This window comes from Bombus impatiens, unplaced genomic scaffold (assembly GCF_000188095.3).
Source record: "Bombus impatiens unplaced genomic scaffold, BIMP_2.2 scf_1055, whole genome shotgun sequence".
NCBI classification, from domain to species: domain Eukaryota; kingdom Metazoa; phylum Arthropoda; class Insecta; order Hymenoptera; family Apidae; genus Bombus; species Bombus impatiens.
In genome coordinates this window covers 507,681-529,897 of record NT_177474.1, presented here as the reverse complement: position 1 = coordinate 529,897, position 22,217 = coordinate 507,681, and the positions used below count along the sequence as shown (strand labels likewise).

At 38.2% G+C, this 22,217-nt stretch overlaps 4 protein-coding genes and 1 non-coding gene across 7 annotated transcripts; 1 reads left to right on the top strand and 4 right to left on the bottom strand.

The window, feature by feature from the left end:
- The first annotated feature begins 15 nt into the window (after positions 1–15).
- Positions 16–1,640, top strand: LOC100745152 (growth/differentiation factor 2-like). The gene has a single exon (XM_003493193.4). It carries the CDS (start codon positions 194–196, stop codon positions 1,208–1,210), a length of 1,017 nt encoding a protein of 338 aa, XP_003493241.1. The 5' UTR covers positions 16–193; the 3' UTR covers positions 1,211–1,640.
- Positions 1,457–9,398, bottom strand: LOC100745030 (microsomal triglyceride transfer protein large subunit). 3 transcript variants are annotated; one of them, XM_003493192.4, is made up of 5 exons: positions 9,102–9,398; positions 8,309–8,332; positions 6,082–6,275; positions 4,414–5,067; positions 1,457–3,957 (listed from the first exon to the last, which is right to left on the bottom strand). In XM_003493192.4, exons 1-5 carry the CDS (start codon positions 9,166–9,168, stop codon positions 2,212–2,214), a joined length of 2,685 nt encoding a protein of 894 aa, XP_003493240.1. In that variant the 5' UTR covers positions 9,169–9,398; the 3' UTR covers positions 1,457–2,211. The 3 variants fall into 3 exon arrangements, with proteins under 3 accessions (XP_003493240.1, XP_024226672.1, XP_033179383.1); XM_024370904.2 differs by lacking the exon at positions 8,309–8,332 and having other exon boundaries at positions 9,102–9,385; XM_033323492.1 differs by lacking the exons at positions 8,309–8,332; positions 9,102–9,398 and adding an exon at positions 7,235–7,485 and having other exon boundaries at positions 6,082–7,136.
- A 1,015-nt stretch (positions 9,399–10,413) lies between these two features.
- Positions 10,414–13,167, bottom strand: LOC100742841. Its single transcript, XM_012391305.3, has 3 exons — positions 11,055–13,167; positions 10,881–10,979; positions 10,414–10,795 (listed from the first exon to the last, which is right to left on the bottom strand). Exons 1-3 carry the CDS (start codon positions 12,829–12,831, stop codon positions 10,755–10,757), a joined length of 1,917 nt encoding a protein of 638 aa, XP_012246728.3. The 5' UTR covers positions 12,832–13,167; the 3' UTR covers positions 10,414–10,754.
- Positions 13,168–13,466: 299 nt separating this feature from the next.
- LOC105681478 (disks large-associated protein 5-like) lies at positions 13,467–15,095 on the bottom strand. The gene has a single exon (XM_012391228.3). The coding sequence runs from the start codon at positions 14,256–14,258 to the stop codon at positions 13,467–13,469; it is 792 nt and encodes a 263-aa protein (XP_012246651.1). The 5' UTR covers positions 14,259–15,095.
- Positions 15,096–16,440: 1,345 nt separating this feature from the next.
- Positions 16,441–16,632, bottom strand: LOC112213700. The gene has a single exon (XR_002947606.1). It is a non-coding gene; the product is annotated as a U2 spliceosomal RNA (small nuclear RNA).
- Between the last annotated feature and the right edge of the window lie 5,585 nt (positions 16,633–22,217).

The window sequence follows — 22,217 nt, the reverse complement described above, 5'->3', positions numbered from 1 at the left end:
CAATTTCGAATCCCTCCTTCCCATTGGCAGTTATTTAAAAGCCGTCCTTCAACCTCACCCACCGGCCAAGGATTCGTTGGCAGTTGGATGCCAAATCCGATCGACTTCGGTTCGAAATCATCCGATTTTTCACTCTTTCGCGTCGATTTAAAATCCCTGAAACCCATCACCAAACCCTCCAGTGCTCTTCGTCATGAACCCTTCTCAATATATCTTCTTACTCTTCGTTGGAACTTTCTGTGTCTATGGATTGTGGAAAACCAGTTCTCTTTCCTGGCGAACCTCCACGGTACACGCGAAAGCGTCGATTCAGTTCGACCTCTCCATTCCATCGTCTTCTCCATCCGTTTTCCGTCGATTCTCTAACAAAACAAACAGAAAAACCATCGGCAAAAGTCATAAAAAGTATCGTGGAGTCGTATCCAAATACATGCTAGAGCTGTACCACCGCAGATCAGACGTGGACATAGTTCGAGCGTTAGAACCGATCCATGTGTCAGGTCCGACCAACGAAGGAGCCAGGATTCTGGTATTCTCGATACCTCCGATCGATCCAGACGAAGCTCTAGAGGTAGCAGAATTGCTCGGCGTTGTTGGATCCATTCTCAGAGTGCGTTTAGATCATACGGACGCTTTTGGAAGCTGCAAATCGAGGAGGGACGATAGTTGGAGGGCTTTCAATGTTACTTCTGCAGTGGCTGCAAGGAGTGGTAGTGCCGTCAGATTCCGAGTATACGGTAGAGTCGGTTATCATCCTTGCGGAGACGGCCCAATCTTGTTATTGAGCTACGCCAAAGTGAGGAAGAGGCGCTTAAGGCGTTCCATTCAAGAAGAAGAGACGGACGAAGACGACGGTCCCCGAAGAAGACGTAAGAATTCCTGCAGACGACGATCTCTTTACGTAGACTTTGCACTGATCGCGTACGACGAATGGGTCGTTGCTCCACCCGGGTACGAAGCCTATCAGTGCTCTGGGAAGTGCTTTTACCCGTTCGGCGATCATCTTAGCCCCACGAAGCATGCGATCGTGCAGACGTTGGTACACGGTGCTCTCCAGGCTATCGAGGGCGGCAGCAAACCTGTTGGCAGAGCTTGCTGCGTACCGACGAGACTAGCGCCTACCAGTCTGCTTTATCTGGATGCCAGTGGAACTTTAACTTATCAGTACGGCTACGAAGACATGGTTGTTGCCGAGTGTGGCTGTCGTTAAAGTGTTCAAAATATAGGTTTAAAATTAGGCAATTGAGTAAGGAGAAAATGAATTTTTATGAAAATTAAGATAGGTTCTTAAAGATCGAAAGAAAAGACATTTTTTAATCCTTATATTTCAATCAATTTATTCCAACGATTTACTTTGCGTTTCTTTATGCAAGATCAGCTTTTATACCTCTTATCTCATATTCCGACAAATAAATTAAAATTTCTCCATTTAATTTAGAAAATGTATAAACTTTCCGATTTCCATTTCTCTTCAATACATTCTATAAATTCCAGATCTGCCTTCTTCCAGCTCTTCCTATATATATCATAAAATATAATATCTTTCAACATATAATATTCTCTGAACTAGCAATATCTGAATAAAAATATTCCTTGTATAAAACATGCATTACATTAAGTTTCATAAATTATAAATTCATCAAAAAATAAGTAACTCGATATACTTTTAGCTCTCTACAATGTATTAGATATTTCTTTGCTTGTTAATATCGATTTTAAAGTAATATTTTGTGTACTACTCATAGATATTTTGAATAAAATTGATGAGAATCGTTATAGCTTCTACGCTTAGCGTATCATTTAAATATGCAAAGCACGTATGCAAAAGGCTATGAAATAATTCAATTATTGAGGGTCACCCACTATAAAAAATCGAATCAAAATGAGTTGCAAAACAAATAGCGTTGATAGAAGTGGAACGAGTTCGAGCAATTTTCATCGGAATAAAATTTCTTTTTCCCCGTAAATCGTAAATGTACCGAGTACATAAATTATATAAATTATAACAAAATAGAAAAAATGTAATTACAAAATACAAAATTACAACAAAAATATACCTATACAGTTCCTTTTCGTGCAGCACGCGCGATTCCCTTTCCTCGACGCATTGCACGATACACGATTGGAAGAAGAAGAATGTAACATCTTCGATAAAAACTGTCTTCGTAAATTCTATAAAGTTCTATGTCAAACTCGAACAGTCTTTATCGATTAACTGAACACCATCGAGCACATCTCGTTATTCTTTCTGTTCAACAGATAAGACCTCCCAGGATTATGCAACCTCATCCTCCTGGTTTTTCTCAATTTGTGCCTACTTCCAGCTACCCTTTCAACCTTATATACCTGATACTTCACCACGTTCTCTGGTTGGCTAAGTCTCATGCACAGAGATACCGGCCCGGAAAAGTCTACGTCGGTGGCCAACTCCAATTTCGGTTCCATCGACATGGAGAACTCAGCCATGCTCTGCACAAAGTCGGAACGCACTTTCGTTCCTCCCTGGATCATAATTCCAGCCTTCAGATCCACCAGTGACTGAGCGTTTCTGGACCATAGGCTCAGTTGAATTTGTCCAGCTAAATCGAAGCTAACCGCACCTTGGACGTCGACTTCGGCTACGATTCCCGAGGCCAATGGAATGTATTCGTTGTAGTTATGGAGAGCAGCTAAGGCCTGGAAAGCTGGAGTTCGTTCGGACGCTGATCCAGACCAGACGTGACTCATAAGTTCCCCTTGGCCAGAGAAGAAGACGAATGGCCTGATACCAACACCTAGGAAATCGAGCTCCATTCCTGCAGTAGACGGTTCGACATCCTGAATGTCATTTTCCTGGCTGGAAGTCGAAACGAAGCTTCCTAGGCCTCCCGCGAACAGGCCAAGAGAGAATAGCGCCTCTTCGTGGTCTTCAACTTGAAGAACTACGTCGACTATTCCACGCTTCATTAAACCTGACTGAATCTCTTGAATAGTTATCAATGATCCATTACTATCTATTGACCTTAGAAAGTTTCTCGTGAACGCTGTGCTAAGACCTTTCTGGGAATACACATTGTAATTAACGATATCCTTTCCACACGTACCCAAAACTTCGCTCAGATCTTTAGCAAATCGAAGATCCTTATCAGAGAGTTGTTCCAATCGTTGACTGAGATACTTCCGAACCTCGTAATCGAGATCTGTGTTTGCTAAATACTCCACCAAGTGTCTCATATCTTCCTTCGATGGATTCGTTTCGAGAATAATATCCAAGGCTATAGTTCTAGAACTACTGTCTCTCTTTGGCCCACCTATTTCGTAAAAGACTCGTTTGGCTACCTTTTTTACTTCAGGAGTCAGCGAATCTCTGGGTAGCGCTGACAGAGCCTTCCAAGCAGCGACATTGAGTGCTTTATTCTCACTCGTTGCAAATTTTAACAAGGTCGGGATCGCAGCCTTGGTTCTTAAATTTCTTAGAGCCCTGAGGAACTTCAGCTTGCACTCTTCCCCCGTGCAAGTATCGAGACCGATTTCCAAACTGATTCTTGCTTTCTCGATGCTAGCTGGACACTCTAAATGACGTGCCATCGCTGCTGCGGTTAAAGCTATCGTTTCTGACACTTTGTCGTTCGGATGGGTCTCTTCCGATCGTCTCAGAATATTTTTAGCGATATCTGCATTCGGCGTTGGAGACAGAGACAGGGCCCAAAGATATCTTTCAGTCTCGTTTCCTATTTCGTCTTGTCGAAGAATTTTCATGGCTGCTTGATGTCCTGCTATGGTCGAGGCGGCGCCAAAGATATCTAATAGTTGAGGTTTTATTTGACGATATCGTGGACTTTTTAGGAGCTTCTGCAGTTCATCTGGAGAGGCTGATCTGACTAGAGGTAGTAACTTCAGGAACGCCGAAGCAGATTTTCCAGTACCCAATGCGTTGTTCTCCAGGGCGCTGCGGTACTCTTCGACCGTTTGTTCGATCTAAAATCAAATATTACAAAAATACGATTAAATATTTATTTATAGTCGATTATTTCCCATAATTTTGATATCGCAAATCTGTTTGTACAATTTTTAATCTATTAGATATATTAATTTACTAGTAGAATAATGAAATGGATGACTTTATGAGAAGATGTTATGCAGTAACGTGTCTTTCATTTCCTGCCTTATTCATTTATCATTGGTTACTCATAAGTAAACAAAGAACAGGAAACACTCGACAAATAAACTTGTTGATTTAAACGAAGATAATTTTAAGTATCCCAGCTTACCGGCACGCTGTTGATTTTGGCGAGAAATCAGTTTCCATAACAACATAAGATGTTTATGGGATGCCGAGGAAGGTTAACAAATTGCATGTATTAAATTAGAATAGATTAATGGGAAAATGTAGGTTCTAAAAGAAAACAAGGAAAAAGAATTTTATGAACTAACCGTGGGGCATCCGTAGTCAGGGCACGAGGACGGTTCCAATTGTAGCTCGATACTCGTTTCTCTGTATCCAGGTTGCGCGGCAGCGAGAGCTTGATTCAAGGTATCAGCCTGCACGGTTTTAGCGCTGAGCGTGCCAGGAAGCAGCTCGAGTGTCCTCTCCGACGTGACGATGGCGCCCACTTCCGGTCTGGCGGTAAGTGCCATTCGATGACTCTCCTCATCACGAATCAAGCTAGGCAAAAGCTGCTCCGTGAGTTCGTAGGTTGAATTACGAGTACTCGTAAGCTTCACGCCGAACAATGGATTCGAATGCCGTTTCTTTGGTGGTAGAATATTTTGCTTGCAGGATATTTTTCGTTTTCCCATTGTCCTCGGTCCCAAAGAATGGTACGTTACTTTACAGAGACCGGAAGCATCTCGTTCCTCGACGTCGCTATCGAACACTGTATATTGGAATAAACTGGCTAAGCCACGTTTGAGGTTTGCCGAAGAGACGCTCTCTGCAGTATCCATGAAGATGGAATTTACGTCGCCGTTTCTCCAAAATATTAGCAAAGGTTTCTGTGCAAGGGCGTTTATTCTGGAGGAGTGTTCGACGAATCCTTCTAGTTCTGGAGCACTTCGAGATTTGATCCACAGTTGTGGTTGCAGGAGCTATGAAAAATACAAGAATTTGTTTTTATCCATGACGATTACTGTGAAAATGTGTAGTAGAAATGAAACGATAGTGAAATGATAACAACCGATCTAATTAAATCAATTCCCCAAATATTTTGTGCAGTAACCTTCGTGAGTCATCAGGAAGCGTATACAGGCTAGTCATGTAGTTATTATTCAATGTTTTCCTGCCAAGTCCTAAATGGTAAGTATACGAAAAAGGTGAAAAAGGAAGAAGTTTTATAAGAGCAAGAGACACAAGGACAGCCCTGACATATGGCGGTCACCTCGATCAAAGCCTTGGCAGTGATCAAGGGAATACTCGGAAGATAATATATAATTGCTTAGGAAAACAAATTAACGTTTTCGCTAAAAGTTTAAACGTAAGGCCGTTAACTTATTCATCGAGACGACTGTATATATTATACATTCACGGTATCTGGTAAAACGTGCTGTACTTTAATCTTTTAAGAAAAGGTTATCATAGCTTAATATTGCTAATACGAACTCCCCACTTATCGTTCGTTGCTCGATAAAAATTCTATTTGAAACTGAGATTTTCCTTTGCATGCAGTAACTGTCTCGTTAAATTCAATAGAACTCGGCAATTATAGACTGAACACTGTGCTATTGATAAAACACAAATATGTATAAAAAATGATAATATCAGATATTTTACATCTTGAATAAGAACTTTCATGCTTGCTATCGATGGCACGCGAATAAAGAAAGAAATTTAATACAAACATATCTCCAAAGAGGGAACAGCAAAGATAAGAACTGGAATCTGTATACATCGAGTTAGAAATAATCCGTATTTTACCAAAACTTCACGAAATTAGGTATACGGTAAGGAATTCACCGACTCTCCTGCCATTTCTCTCATTAAAGTGACAGCAATTCATTATTCAAGAGTAGAAGAAATCCACTTAACAGAAATTCATTTAATCGAACACTAGCCAAAATTTCGTTTCAATAAACGAAGTTGTATAAAACAGTAACGATTCCCACCTCGATTTTCAGCAAAAAGCTACTCGGATCATCCGGTTTCTGCCAAACGGCGGTTACATCCAATTCGCCGGTTAATCGAAAGCCAACGTCCCCGCTGGATTTCGACGGAGCTGCCTCGCTAAACAGCAATGTTGTCGTCAGTTTATATTTCAATCCGCTTGCCAGGTCCCAGCCTCTAGTAGCACCAGCCATGGCTACAAAAATCACGCACACTTTCCAATACATGATCGATAAAGTAACAGAAACAACGTGGATCTATCGTTCCGCCCTGTCCTACGAGAAAACCCGGCGAAGAATCGATCGAGGATCGACGCGACAATTTCGATATGTGATCTGGCAAAGTTACCCGTCGACTGACAAACATTGTTACTCCATGGACTCTGTAATGGCTCGTCTATAAGCCAATGAGAATGGGACACACTGAATAGCGGTTGTCTGTGTGTAAGTGCGACGTTGATCGTCGGCTGACGTTTGCGTGTGGTTAGATACGTGAGTGTAGAATGTTTGGCGCGATTACGAAGTTATGAAACGTATATTTTTCTTTTTTCCTTTTTGTTTACTAATATCGTGGAGTGATAGAGCTGCAAAGAACAAAAGGAAGAATCAGTGATTATTTTAATTCGAGTTTGTACTCGTTAGTAAGTGTATGAGCTGTTTTTATATGAAACTTTAGAATAAAATAACTTGTAGATAGCTACCTTTTTTCACTTAGTACGTAAATGTAATTATGCCGATCGGTGCGATAATTGCATTTGAAAATTAACTTGCCAATCTGCTTCCAAATCGTCAATTCGTAATTAGTCATTCTACCGTGTTTTAATACACTACTTTCCATGTCGTTAATTTGATGTAAGAAAATAATATTTTCATAAACAGATAAGATCTATAATTCTAATTACATGTTTGTGGAAACACTTAATATGTATCAGCGTTGGCACTTAAGGATCTATAAGTGCAGCGTATGGTTACACGAAGATAAATATGTTCACACGAGTGTGCATACAAGGTGGCTCAAAAATATGACGAAAATAGAGAAAAAAGGTAAAATCAGAAATCTAAGAATTTAAAATACAACCAGCATCAGCACAGTTAAACGATACATATGAGTTTTCGCATTCGTAAATCCAATTTAAAAATAACAAAGTCATACGACTTTCTTTAAAATATTATCGTTATGATATTTCTCGAAATAGATATAACACTGGTATAAACGTACAATAAACAAATTTAATACTCAACCTAATCCCTTGAAATTCACTTCGGCAATAATTAAATTAATCAATTTGCTTGTCACACGCTGACATACCTTCACAAATATTGCCTTTATAGTTTCTTATTGCAAATGCAGAAATAAACGTTTTTCTCGAGAGATAGTTCTTCGCGTGATTTTATAAACATTTATATAATAAAGTTAAGAAATAAAGTAATGAAATAAAAGGAGATATTTCATTATGATATATTTTCTCAAAATTAAATAAACTTTTAATGGATTCATATTTTACATAACACAAATCCCTATTTTTGAGTCGCCCAGTATACAAACGTACGCATATCTACGCACACAAAATCGTCACAGTCTGGATCGCTCTTCTAAAAGCGGCGAAGCCCTCAGTGTGCTCTATACGAGATGCATGCATATATAGGCACAGGCTTTACTTGTGTACACGAATGTATAATCGCATATCACCAATATACTCCAACGATAAACACCGTTAATTCACCAAGTCCCTGCTACACGACAAGGAAACGGAAATAGTTACTCCGTTCTCGTAATTAATGAAAGGATGAATTGCGGCTATTTTTTGGATCGAGCTATTTTTTGTAATCGAAAATGAAAAGGAAGTTAAACAAAAATAGCCATAACCAAAGTATATTAATAACAATTAAAAATGAACAAAATTGAATTTCGAATTTGGTGCTTGATTTCGTTTGAATCTTCTGTTTCGAGTAAAATTACCAACGCTAAAAGGAATAAAATCCAATCGTGAATTCCTAACCACTGTTAGGTTATCTCAGATCAGTTATCCCGCCAAACAGGCTCAAATTTATTTTTAGTTTATAGATCCGCATATGTACAACGTTTTCAATTATTTTATATTTTACTAACGAATTTAGCTGAATTGCTGAAAGTAAATCATGCAGAGAAAAATCACATTTATTATTTATTTTCCTTTAGTTTTTTTATATTAAAGTATGTCAAATATAAAACAAAGAGATGTTAATTTACCTGGGGCCATTTGACAGTAGGAACCTGAAATACAAAAAAACTTCTATCAGAGACGATCTTCGTAGCACTTTAAAGTAATTAAAGAATTATTTTTTGTTCTTAAGTCCTAAAGTTATGTTGTCGATTACTATAATTGTCCTATGCCCCGAGTTAGAAAATAATTTTGTAGCCTTGATTAACCAAACCGGTACAAAGTGAAATACCAAAAAAGTACTGAATGTATAGATACATTGAACAAAGAAACAAACACTGCGTAGATAATTTCATAAGATTCGTCGGATTTCATTTAAACACAAGACGAAACTTTATTCTTTGTTCGATGCAACGGTTAAACATTATAGCAGTTAACACGTATTAAACGTTTTTGCACTTCTAATTTACTTAATTTAACTGTTTTTAATCTAGCTACTTATCGATAGAACCAATCGAGGAAAAGTGGTTAAATAAAAATCTATATCATAAACATATCCTATATATAATACGATGCGGTTCACAAGTTATCGAATTTTTTCTAACTTACACAAGGATAGTTATAACATCAAAGATGTAAAGAAAATTGGACGTTCTTATTGTGCTTATAAATACAGTTGTTTAAACAGTCACTCGAATAATTTTAATCAACGTCAAGCACTTCTATGAATAGTTGCCTGGATAGTTGGTCGAAACATTGAAAAATGACAAATAATATAGCAAAGGGATTTAAAAATTAACGAGGATGGATGACGTCGCGCGGGAAAGTACGTAAGATCGAAACGTGAAAGCAGGCGGGCCAACTTGTAAGTTGGTAACTCACCGAAAAGCGTCAGAAGATAAACGAGGGAGACTGTAAGCGTCGTGACCGGCGTTTCCGAGCAGGCCATCCTTCGTTTCTCACAGACGACCTTCCTCGTGCCTACTGCCCCGAGCTCGTGTTCTATGCTGCTCCGTACGACTCTTCTCCTTCTACCAGTAAATACGAGCAGATACAAGTAAAAGTAATTAGACAAGGCAGGCTTGCGTTATCGAACCCCACGACCATCTCTAACATTCCCCACCGCACCACGCGGAACTATTCCCCTTCCATTGCTCGCGATATCACGAGGATAATGTATCAATCCCCTCCATTGGACCTGCTTTTGCGGTGGAAGAAGAATAAATGGAACGTGGGGATATTTGGTGATCTGATTTCAGGCGCGGTGCATTTGAAAACGAGACGTCTTGTTCTTATTTGTATGTAGGAATTGACTATTATGCGTTCCATGAAGTAAGAGGAATTAAGATAACTTTAAAGAGTAATTGTTGCTAGGCAGTGCATAACAACGATAATTTATATGAAACGTAGTACACATCATGTATCGTCTACTTGGATAAATTCTTTGTAATAAATGGTATTTCACAGTGAAATTTACAAATAGAAAATGTAGAAAATGATCTTTGAAAAAAATATTACTCTATCTGAAAATATAATTTCATGAAACGGCAAAGGAAACAACCGCGACAATAAATTAAAATAAAAAGTACTGGTTTGCTTTGGTCTATACAAAATATTTTATTCATTTAATTAAGTACATATATCCATATTAGGAAGAAAGGACAGTATTAATAAAATATAGAACTAAATAAATGAAGTAAGATATTTGAAAAAAAAATGTACAAGATGAGATTATATATTCAGTTTCAGGTAGATCAACTTTTAAATTATGTTTAAATTCAGAAGCGAAAATCGATTTTGATTATTATAATAATTCAATAATAACATATAAATTCATGTGTTTACATGACAAGATAAGCTTTATTCTTCGTTTTATTCTCCTGAAGCTGTTACACTCTCACAATAAAATTCGCCAAATCGACATGAATAGAAAAAATAACATATTCTGTTACATTTTGATAATTACTTATGGACAAAATGACCTTGGTGGATGAAAGGTTTTGTTCAACAACTAAAAACTGTGCTAGTGATACATTCTTAAACCTAATGTGACATTAGCTCCTCCAACCCAACTGTACGTAAAGAAATCTTATACGGCGTGGTGATTAACAGGATAGATGTCTTTCCATAGATGACAAAGTCAACGACTTGCGTGCTATCCCTTGTAATCTGTGATCATAAATCATACGCATGATTCTGACAAAAAGAAACTTTATTAATATAAATATTATTATACAACACGCACAAATTTTCTAACTTCCCCTGGTTGTCCCTTTATAAACAAATATGTTGCTCAATGAAATCCTATTTAATCTAATAAGAATATATAGTACATTGACATTACATATTAATATAGTATAAAGTATATATTAAAGTTAAAAACGAAGACGTCAAATGCTTAAAAATGTAGTTTCAATGAAAACAATCCATATAAACACTTGAGGATTTTCGTAGATAAAAAGTGTAACAAGTGAAAGTTTCATTAAACCGACTAAAAATTATAAAAACTTTATATTTGTACATCAGTCATACAAACTATGATATTTTGTTTCCAGATCCCCTAATACGTTCTGGAGCTGAAATTAAATTGTGTACGTATACATATAAATGAAATATCTAAGTATAATCTCTGATTAAGAAAAATTAAAATAAAATAATTACTTTTCTTTTGCATTTCCAAAGAAATAGAATCTTCTATTGGAATGTATTTGTTGAAATGTATTTTACACCTCTGAACGCTTTCTGCACTATGTTCTTTTCCTGCAATGAAACATACTTATTCAAATATTGCATTTAGAACAAATAAAATACTAGTTTAATGGGAATTATCAGTACCAGAAAATTTGACGTTTTTAATAGATCTTTCCTTGTCGTTATTAGTTTCATCTATATTCATTTTTTCACTATTGTCAATGTTAATTTTAAAAGAACTTGTTCTTCTTTTCTTCTCTACAGGTGATTCATTTTCTTTATGTCCCAGTTCTTCTATATCCATAGACATTTTGCTAAAAGATCTCTTAGCTATAGGTGTATCCATTGAAATAATAGTTCTATTTCTTAAAATTCTTATATTTTCATCACTATGGCTGATTTCTTTTTTGTCATTTATAGGAATATCTTTCTGTTTTAGTGTATTTACAGTTTCAACATCTTTATTTTCATTAATTGGTGTGAAAATATTTCTATTGAATGGTGGAGTTTGATTTGGTATCGCATTTTTATCTACAAAATTTTGTTCCCTCGTGCTTCTTTCTTGTAGTGTACCCAGACTTTTATTCAATTCTTGGAATGCTATTGCCATTTGTGTTCGTGGAGACGTTATTTTATTATTTTCTGAATTTTCTTTGATATCATCTTTATGTACATCAGATCTAACATCATCTAAAAAAAGTTTTCTTTGTGCTCTAAAAGCTGTTTCTTCATTAGAGCTATCAAGATCAAAATTATCTATTCTTGACAATGCTGCAGCTAAATTTAATTTTACCTCTGTTTCTTCGTCAATTGGTACTTCATTTAAAACTATATGATCAGCAAAGTTAACTTTATTTGTTAATTTCGTGAGACATCCCTTTTTGGCTGAATTCTTTGGCCGTTTTAATATGCTCTTTCGTGGTGTTTGATTAGAATTAATATAAGATACTGAATCGTCTAACTGAACTTCTGGTGTTTTACATATTTCACTCAGATTTATTATTTTTGAACAAGGCTTTTGTTTCGACAATGTTTCAGATAATTGTACTTGTTGCAGTAAACTTAATCTTTTAGCGCACATTACAGGTGAAAGTTTTTTTTCATTAAAACTACTAAATATAGCCTTTATTTTGTGTTTTATCCCAAAACTTATATTCTTTTCATATTTATCACCCAACGTTTGATATAAATTAGATTCAAGTTTACTTTTACCACCACTGTTTCTAATTTGTGGTGTCATCTTCCGTTTTCTTTTTATTAAGATAGCTTTAATAGAATTTAATGTGTTTTTAGTAACTGATCTGTTAACAAACACGTCTTCTTTCCTGCCCTGTGAGCAAAGATCCCCCAATTTTTCAAATTGTAAATCACAGTTTTTTATATCCATGTACATCATATCCCAAAATCCTTGCAAATCTTTACATGTAACTAACATTTCTCCTTTCCCTGTTTCGCAATTAGTAACCAATTGACGAAATCTATCAAACTTTTTATTTATTAACAAATATGTCTGTTCAATAACTCGATTTATTTCCAGTCGATCAATTTCTGTAATTTTAGCTTCTATCGCAATTTTCATCCACTTTTCACATAATTCGGTTAATCTATCCGTCTCTTTATTCAAAAGAAAATGAAAATATTGTGCGGTACGTTCTTCTTCTTCAACTGAAACATTTAAATTTTTCATGATAGTGTCTTTGGTAGGAATATCATCATCGCTTGGTGAACGACGAAGACTAAAACCCCGTTTTAGCTGCTGTTCTTTTCTAGCATTGGATTTTCCACGACTAGAAACTACATAAGGAGAATATATAATCGGTATAGATGGAAAATTTGACTGTTCTGACGTAGATACATTATTATTTGAAGACAAACTTGCTTCTTTAGCAATAGCATTAAGTATTTCGCTCATACTAGCCATTATTTTACTTTCATTACTATTATTTTTAAAAAATTGAGATATTTATAGATGAAGTACGTTTGACTAAGAAGTACATATAAATATTAAAATACATTCATGTAATTTCTACATCCGTTGCTTGTACGGGACATAACACAATCAACACAGTCGAACGAAACCATTAAACTATAATAATATGGAACTATCATAGATTCACGTACAGTTTGTAACTAAAGCATTGCCCGAAGCACTGAGGCACGGTCGTATAAACATAACAGTAATACACAATCACAATAGCCCTGGAACATTGGAAACTGCAATGGAGGGGCTAAGATTCTCAATAGTTTGATATTCTGTGGTGTGTTTTACAAATTGGCTGCTAGATGGCGCTGAGATAAATTTGTTAAACTTGCGCATTGAACATCATTTTCACTATCCTTACCACCGAAGATAAAGGGTATAAACTAAACTACTTTAAATAAATGATAATAAATTTACATAATAGAGTAGAGTTCAGTTACAGATACGTTCATGTGTCGTAGATTACAAACATATGGCGTACTACATCACAAAGTCTAACTAGTCGATTGGAGTGCCTTGGGAAATATCAAACTTCTTCTACACCGTTGGAAGAGTCAACTATTTCTTCTACATCGCTAGAAGATTATCCCAAAACTTATATTCTTTTCATATTTATCACCCAACGTTTGATATAAATTAGATTCAAGTTTACTTTTACCACCACTGTTTCTAATTTGTGGTGTCATCTTCCGTTTTCTTTTTATTAAGATAGCTTTAATAGAATTTAATGTGTTTTTAGTAACTGATCTGTTAACAAACACGTCTTCTTTCCTGCCCTGTGAGCAAAGATCCCCCAATTTTTCAAATTGTAAATCACAGTTTTTTATATCCATGTACATCATATCCCAAAATCCTTGCAAATCTTTACATGTAACTAACATTTCTCCTTTCCCTGTTTCGCAATTAGTAACCAATTGACGAAATCTATCAAACTTTTTATTTATTAACAAATATGTCTGTTCAATAACTCGATTTATTTCCAGTCGATCAATTTCTGTAATTTTAGCTTCTATCGCAATTTTCATCCACTTTTCACATAATTCGGTTAATCTATCCGTCTCTTTATTCAAAAGAAAATGAAAATATTGTGCGGTACGTTCTTCTTCTTCAACTGAAACATTTAAATTTTTCATGATAGTGTCTTTGGTAGGAATATCATCATCGCTTGGTGAACGACGAAGACTAAAACCCCGTTTTAGCTGCTGTTCTTTTCTAGCATTGGATTTTCCACGACTAGAAACTACATAAGGAGAATATATAATCGGTATAGATGGAAAATTTGACTGTTCTGACGTAGATACATTATTATTTGAAGACAAACTTGCTTCTTTAGCAATAGCATTAAGTATTTCGCTCATACTAGCCATTATTTTACTTTCATTACTATTATTTTTAAAAAATTGAGATATTTATAGATGAAGTACGTTTGACTAAGAAGTACATATAAATATTAAAATACATTCATGTAATTTCTACATCCGTTGCTTGTACGGGACATAACACAATCAACACAGTCGAACGAAACCATTAAACTATAATAATATGGAACTATCATAGATTCACGTACAGTTTGTAACTAAAGCATTGCCCGAAGCACTGAGGCACGGTCGTATAAACATAACAGTAATACACAATCACAATAGCCCTGGAACATTGGAAACTGCAATGGAGGGGCTAAGATTCTCAATAGTTTGATATTCTGTGGTGTGTTTTACAAATTGGCTGCTAGATGGCGCTGAGATAAATTTGTTAAACTTGCGCATTGAACATCATTTTCACTATCCTTACCACCGAAGATAAAGGGTATAAACTAAACTACTTTAAATAAATGATAATAAATTTACATAATAGAGTAGAGTTCAGTTACAGATACGTTCATGTGTCGTAGATTACAAACATATGGCGTACTACATCACAAAGTCTAACTAGTCGATTGGAGTGCCTTGGGAAATATCAAACTTCTTCTACACCGTTGGAAGAGTCAACTATTTCTTCTACATCGCTAGAAGATTCACCAACTAAGTCCAAATCTAACGCCTAAGCACGAACACTCACTTCCTCTACTAAGTATCCTCTAGTGCTACGTCCACTAACATACGAAGTTCAAGTCTAAGAGCCTTGCTCTAGCGTGCATATCTATCTTACCTTCGGGCGACAAGTTGTCATCAAGGAATTATATCTACTCAACAGTGTAACTTAAGTGTTGGAAATAAAACCTTATAATTCTGTGAATCACAGTGTTATACTAACTCAACCACCCCTATTATCTTAACGGAAATCAGGGGATCGATCGACTCGCGGTGTCGATTGCTATAATCGTAACGGGAATTTACGACTCCCGTTGACGTCCCTCCTCGCGAGTTCGTCTCCCCGCGATTGGTCGAAAATACACTTTGTTTTTTTAATTCTTTAGTTCCTTAGTTTTTCAGCTCTTAATTCCTTTAGCTCTTAGTTTTGCTCTCAGCTTTTAGGTTCTTTAGATTTTAGTTCTTTGTTTTATTAGTTTCCAATTCTTGTTAGTCTTGTTAATCGACGTGTTTGTATTTGTCAATTTAATTAATAAGAGCGAAAACGTATTGCGAACGATTGTAACTCCGAGCATTCGAAATTTCAACGACTATTCTGTCAATATTCAATTAGAATACGAATAAACATTTTCTCTTGTGAAGAATATTTGTCTAATAATATAGCAGGATTAAGCGAACATTTATTTTCACCAACTTTAATCCTCTCCCGTGCCAGTACTCCTGCGCATAGCAGGTTAGCCGAAACGTGGAGTTTAATTTCAAATCGCATTAAATAACAGACAATATTACAATTTAATCTAAATTCAAAAATTAACGGCAACGCAACCAAAACGAGCCGGACAAAACGTAACAGTATACCACTACGGACAAGTATACAGTATCTTATTCTTACTCAATGATAATCAAGATGTCTAAGAATCGTTGGTGATTAAAGTCAACGATAGAACGATCGGTATTTCAGAACATGTGAAACGGTTGGTAAATGACAAACCCTGCTATCTCTAGTTAGCGCCACTCTAGAAAATGTCGAGCCATCACGGTTATGATTGAGCTACAGTAAGCAAAGAAACGTGTTCGATAGATAACTATTTAATCCACCAAGTTGTGTAAGCCTCCACCAGGATGCACTAACAAGGTCTTAAAAATTGCCAATCTAATCTTCAATATAACTTTAACGAAAGTTACACTAACTAGATCTTGAAAGTCTTCTTATTACTTGTAGCTATACCACTACATATAAGTACTGTTGAATATGGGATGTCTTGTTTTAGCTGTGACTTTTTATTTATGATTACAATTGTCGTACATATACGACATCCCTTTCTCGCATATAATTATTTGAAACGTATCAAAAGACTAAGGATCGCGGTATAACTACTGCTCATACTCGAGGCATTCTATTCTTACAAATAAATCAGCGGCGTTTTGCAAAGGTAAGCGCTTTTATTGGAACGAAGAACTTGTATTTTTGAAAAATACTTAATCGCGATAAGTTAGCTACAAATATTTAATTTTAGAATTTTATTGTTGAGCCGTTCCCAACTGTACTGCAATGTCGGGCCGACTCGTGACAGAGGAAGAGCAAGCCCTTCATCTCCGTCTAGTTTCAAAAATCAGGTTAATATTCTGACTCCCCAATGGGGAGTGTATCAGATATTAAGCTGATAAGAACAGATACTACACTTTGATCTTAGCCATAAGGCCGAGAAGCGATAAATAAATTAATTTCAGCAGCTTTTATAAATCAGACAGTGAGTAATTTCGCTTGCGAGAAGGATACTAGCAAGTATACTACCTCTAGCGGTTTGTGCGGAAACTATCTTTACCCCTCTACAAATGATAGAACGTGGTTACAGTTTGGCAGGGGCTAAGGTAGATTGTCACTGACAACTTTAGATACCTGAGCATTCGTACATATGTCGTGGGTATCAAAATCGTATTACTTTTTTCGCCCAATTCAACTAATTCGGTACCCCCCTCCCCACACACACACTTTTACGTTATATGAATGTTTCTATATACACTATATAAAGTGTTTCTGTATACACTATACGTTCAATGTACACAGAATATCGTACCTGTATTACCTATGATATAAATAAATCATCGAAATTCGCATGAAATATTTTTAGTTATTTTTGTAAATACATACAGAGGAATACATTTTTAAATTAAACTTTAATAATTGTTTCATTTATTTTTGCAGTAACTGTTACACCGAGCTGCGTTTCACGCTGATAGACGGTTATCGACTAGATCGAAATTTTCGAAAATATATATATACATGAATGGTTAATAAAATTAACGATTGGTCGTATAAGACAAGGGGTTGTGCATTACGGGATTAAATCAAACGAGATACCGAATAAGCGGAAGAATAGGATTCTGTTAAGACAACACGTGCGGAAAAACGAGCTGTAAAGAAAGCGAAGCAAGTTGAACGTAAAAGGAATACGCGAAACACGTGCAGCAACAAAAGCTGTGGCCGCATAAACTCTCGCAGAAATGGGAACCGGTCGGTTTGCAGGCCGCAACGAACGATCCGGCCGGCAGCAGTCGCGCTAAATAATCATAACTCAGAGAGACATTTGTAACGCCAGCTTCTCGCCCGTATTTATCGCTGTTGTTGGACGGTTTGTTGCAGCAATAACGGTAATGGGCCAGCTCGACCGGCCGCCCAACCCCTCGAAACCGCCCCGACGACCCTCGAATCCGCCGCCAACGCCGGCTACCCCTCGCCGAGAGCGATTTATCCTCGGGTAATTAGCGCAGGTAATAATTAATGCCGCCGCGCATTGTGCTAATTATCACCGGAGAACCTTTTAAGAAATGAAAGAACATTCGAAATAAAACAAAGAGGCTGCGACAGGGGATGGGCAAGAGGCTGCAGGTGGAGGGTACAAGGTAGTCGGAAGAAGGTTGGGGACGAGGCCGAAGGGAGGAGAGTTAGAGAGATAAATAGGATAGTAGAAAGATATTTACAATCCCGGGAACGAGTCTTTGTGATAATAAGTGGTAATGAGAAGGAGGAAACTGTTGGAATGCAACGATCCTCGGGTTGCAGGTGGTTGTAATAGAGATTTTAGACGCAAGCAGCAAGTTTATTTTCCAGTTGATGCTCGATTTTGGATTTACGCAGATCGAGCGGTGCAGTATCGACTTTTATTTAAATAAATTTTGCCAATTTCAACGCGCCAAGTAACTTTTATAAGACGGTTGTTATTCAAACATGGAAAACGGAGTAAAAATAAATCCTACGTTTTGTCACGTATATTTCACATGTCGCGTGTATCCTTCAGCTTTTCAGCAACATTTCTAGCCCACATATTCGTAGAAAAAACGAGTTATCTTACTCTTAAGATCACCTCGTCTCTCAGTTCGCTCTAAACCTTCTACTGCCACCTAGAAACATGTAGACACGCGAGTGCATGTACGTATTCAAACTGGAATCAAAGACCGAAGAAGTCTCGCTCATCCCAATCCTCGACACAGCGAAGGTATCACCCTTAAAGTATCAGGTGGACTCACCCTGGCTCACATCTGCTGGACAGTGACTCCAATCTACACCCTGCAGGTCGAACAAATCAAAAGAAAACACATCTTGATAGCGATAAAGCGGGGCGAAAGAGAGTCGAAAGGTGGACGGGGGTAGAGAACGCAGAAACGTAACGAGTGGTCGGGAGAGGTCGGGTCTACGGGATGTTTGCGCGCCTATATGTATATTCCAGGGCCGAGTAAGGGACCACTGACATACGTATACGGCCAGGTAGCGTATGAAACGCCAAGTGTGTAAGTACGTGTGGCTCCATACAAACGACAGGCAACAGAGCCAAGCAGCTATCCATCAGGGTGCTTTTGTCGCCCTAATGAGAGCTTGAATTATTCAGCTTAGAGGACGCCCCTCTCTCCGAGGACCCCTTCTCACCTTCTCCACCTACTCCTCGCCCTTCTCTTTGCTTCTTCTCGGGGACTCTGCTTGCACACGCTGGAAAACTGGAGGAATTGAGAATTCCTCCGTTCGTTTCGATGCGTAGATTAACGTGCGTCCTTAAGGCCAATTTCCTGCAATTTCGTACGGAGTCGAGAGTTAGAACGATCTTTGTAGGTTTAGCGAACAGACAGGCGGAATCGACCTGTTCCTTTTCTCTTCTATCGGTTTCTGGGAGCATCTTCTTCATTGAACACACGGTCACACGGCGATATACGAAACGATCGTGTTTTTAATCTTTCGTTGAAAAACAGCAAAAGGATTTAATTTACAGAAGTAACACGTAATAAACCGACATAAAATGTATTAAATTCTGTCGCTTTTTATCGAAGGATAAATTTATTAAATTTGCAGGTAAAACCAACAAAAATTCCTCGTTACACATTGAAAATTAATTTGGAACGAAACGGTTGCAATTGGAAGCTTGACGCAAACCACTTTTTACGCCAGTCGCTGGAAACAGTCAGTAGGATTTATCCGACAAAATAGGACGAAATTACGGTTAGTCGAGCTGCTATTATGCGCGGGTTGCTTGAATCGGCCGACCCAAGAAGCTTCAGTCAAGAGCGTATCAACGTGAAAGCGACTTTTTCAATTCTCCTTTCTCTCTCTCTCTCCCTTTTCCTAGTTCCTTTACGCGATCACAGGCGTATTCAAGCCGCAGTTAGTTTCGTAGTTTGATCCCGGCCTTCGAAATCGTCTCTTAAACCTAGAACCGGCACACGCAAAAATCCCATGAAAGATTCATGGTCCATCAACGTGGAGCGTTTCTGTGCGAAGGTCGAATCCCTATTAAATCTAACGAAGAGATTTTTCGCCGGACCGCTCTTCTGGCCGGGCCAGTTCTGTCAACTAATTTCCCCGGCGATTTTAAAATCATGGCCAGAGAACGGCGATTCATTCGTGCATCGCCCCGTCCTTTTCAAAACTGGAACGTGCACCATAAATGCTTGAACGCCCCAAGACGTCGTTTTACCTCGTGAAACGTATAAATACCGAGTCTTTGCCTTAGCGCGACCTCTTTCATATATATGTTTTCTACCGGGTATTGCACACGTTCCTGGCGGCCTATGCAAAGCTCATTTCCTCGGAGATAATTGCACTGTGATATCGCGAAACTCATCCTTTTTGTGCCAGCCAGAGAAAGAGAGGCGAAAGGGGGTTTCGAGCTGGCACACTCGGGGCGAGGAACCTCGGTTTTATTAAAGTTCCTTGCACGTTGGTTGCCTTACTTTTATGCTGCCGTTTCACGAGGCGAAAACTTGCCCTGTAAGTCGATAAACTTCCCGGTAACTAACCGACATTTCAGATTTCCACGTGCTATACCCCGCGTCGACGACGGGGCCACGTTTACGAGTCTTTCGTATGGAGTTTCTAACTCGTAAGGGAAGGATTTCTATATGGTCGTGGATTAATATTAGCCTCGAAGCTTTGTTTCTTTCGTGGAAAGCGGAAACGTGTATCTTATGTCGCAATTTATTGAAAAGAAATCTCTTCGACAAATTCGTTGCTCCTCGAGGCGCTCGCTGTTTGTCGCGCTGATTAACGATTACTCGCAGAATCGCGAGTTTGCTTCTGAAAACGGTTTGTCTTTGTTCAACGAACAAACTTCGTAGTTTGTTTGTTTAACTTTTACCGCGTTAATTACTCGCGTTTTTAATCAGTGTAACTCGATTGAAACTGTTTGGTATTTTTTTTTCTCAGATTAACGTTTCGCAATAAAATTTAGTACTTAGACGGATTATCGAAACTCTTCGATATATTTACGAGTGTTTTGGTACAGTCGAGAGAACATTTAATCTATTATACGATCGTACAAAACGCTTTCTACGTTATATAAAATTAAATTCTACCCTTTTATTTATTTTGCTAATTATTAATAACATTCTTTTTCATATATACATACATATATATATATATATATATTATTTAGGAGAAAGAACGCTGAAATATTTTAATCGAAAGAACCGACTACTTTGTAAGTTTGTAACTTTCGAGCAAATGAATTAGCATGTCCAGGAACATATGCGCATCTCGGTTTCCAGGGGGTTTACGCTTAAATAATCGCTTGGGGTTACAGAGACCAAATATTTGAAAATATATATTATGCATTGCGCGCTCAAATAGAATTCTTGCCTTGAGCTATTCGTTAATCGACGAAACAAATTATCACGTCTCCTTAATGCGATAAAAATTTTCGTAAAATCGCAATTTTATCATTTACATAATAATATAAATAAAAATTCCACGAACTTAATTTCTGACCGACGAACTACATTTCCACTTCTTAATGAATTTTCATACTATTTGAAAAATAACTTCTCATGGTCGATAGTATAAGTAGATTTGGATATCTTGGTCGTTCGCTCGAGCTCGCTAACAAACCGCTGGAAACAATCTCTGGTCGTATCGGGGCTCGCTAGCCGGCGCAATCCTCACCCTCGGAATCCTACGATCACGGTGTAAGAAAGTCGTCAAACCGGAGACACCAGAAAATTTATCAAATTTCTGTCTCAGGCGTAACGATCCGGGGGCTCGAGGAGGGAGGCATAGCGAGAACAGACGTCGAAGCTAAGGGTTGGCGGTGGGGGTGGGTGCGCGAAAGGCGGACGGGCCGCTACATCCGCAAAGCTATTATAACCGCTCGAGCGAATCTCTATTAAAACGTGTTTACACTGGCTTAGGGGTTGACTCAGGCCGCCCCTCCTGGTCCTTGGTTTCAACCAACTCCGCTTCTTCGTGCCACCCCTGCCGAGACTCGCCTATGTACGCGCGTTCCTAACGCGAGCGTCGATGTGTGCGTGGCCAGGCCACGCGCCTATACCACAGCACGGTAATGCCTATCTAATTGTCGCGTGTATGAATAGTGAATCCCGGAGCACTCGAGGCTATGAGCTGGATCCAAGCTAACATAAGGGGAGAGCCATATGAGCTAATCTATATTATGATAGCCCAAGCCGCGGGCATCTCCACCCCCAACCCCACCTCTGTCCTCCCCCCAAGGGCCTGGTCGTCGTGCGCTCCTTCAAGAGTCTGTCCATGACGGCGCGGCTGCTTTTCCACCCTAACGGTGGCTTTATTATTACCTAACCGCAGTGCCGCGCTCTCTGACGAGGTTACTTCGCCGCGCGGACTCCCCGTGCGCGCGCCAGCAGTCTCTCTTCAAATATGCAAGCCTGGCCGCTCGAATTGGCTCTACTTCGTTCGATAAGTAATCGTTTTCTAACGGGCTGATGGTGGATACGCCGGGGGTTGTTCGTTAGGGATCGGTTTTTAAGTTCGGTCGATCCTTTGCGCCGGATAACGAAATC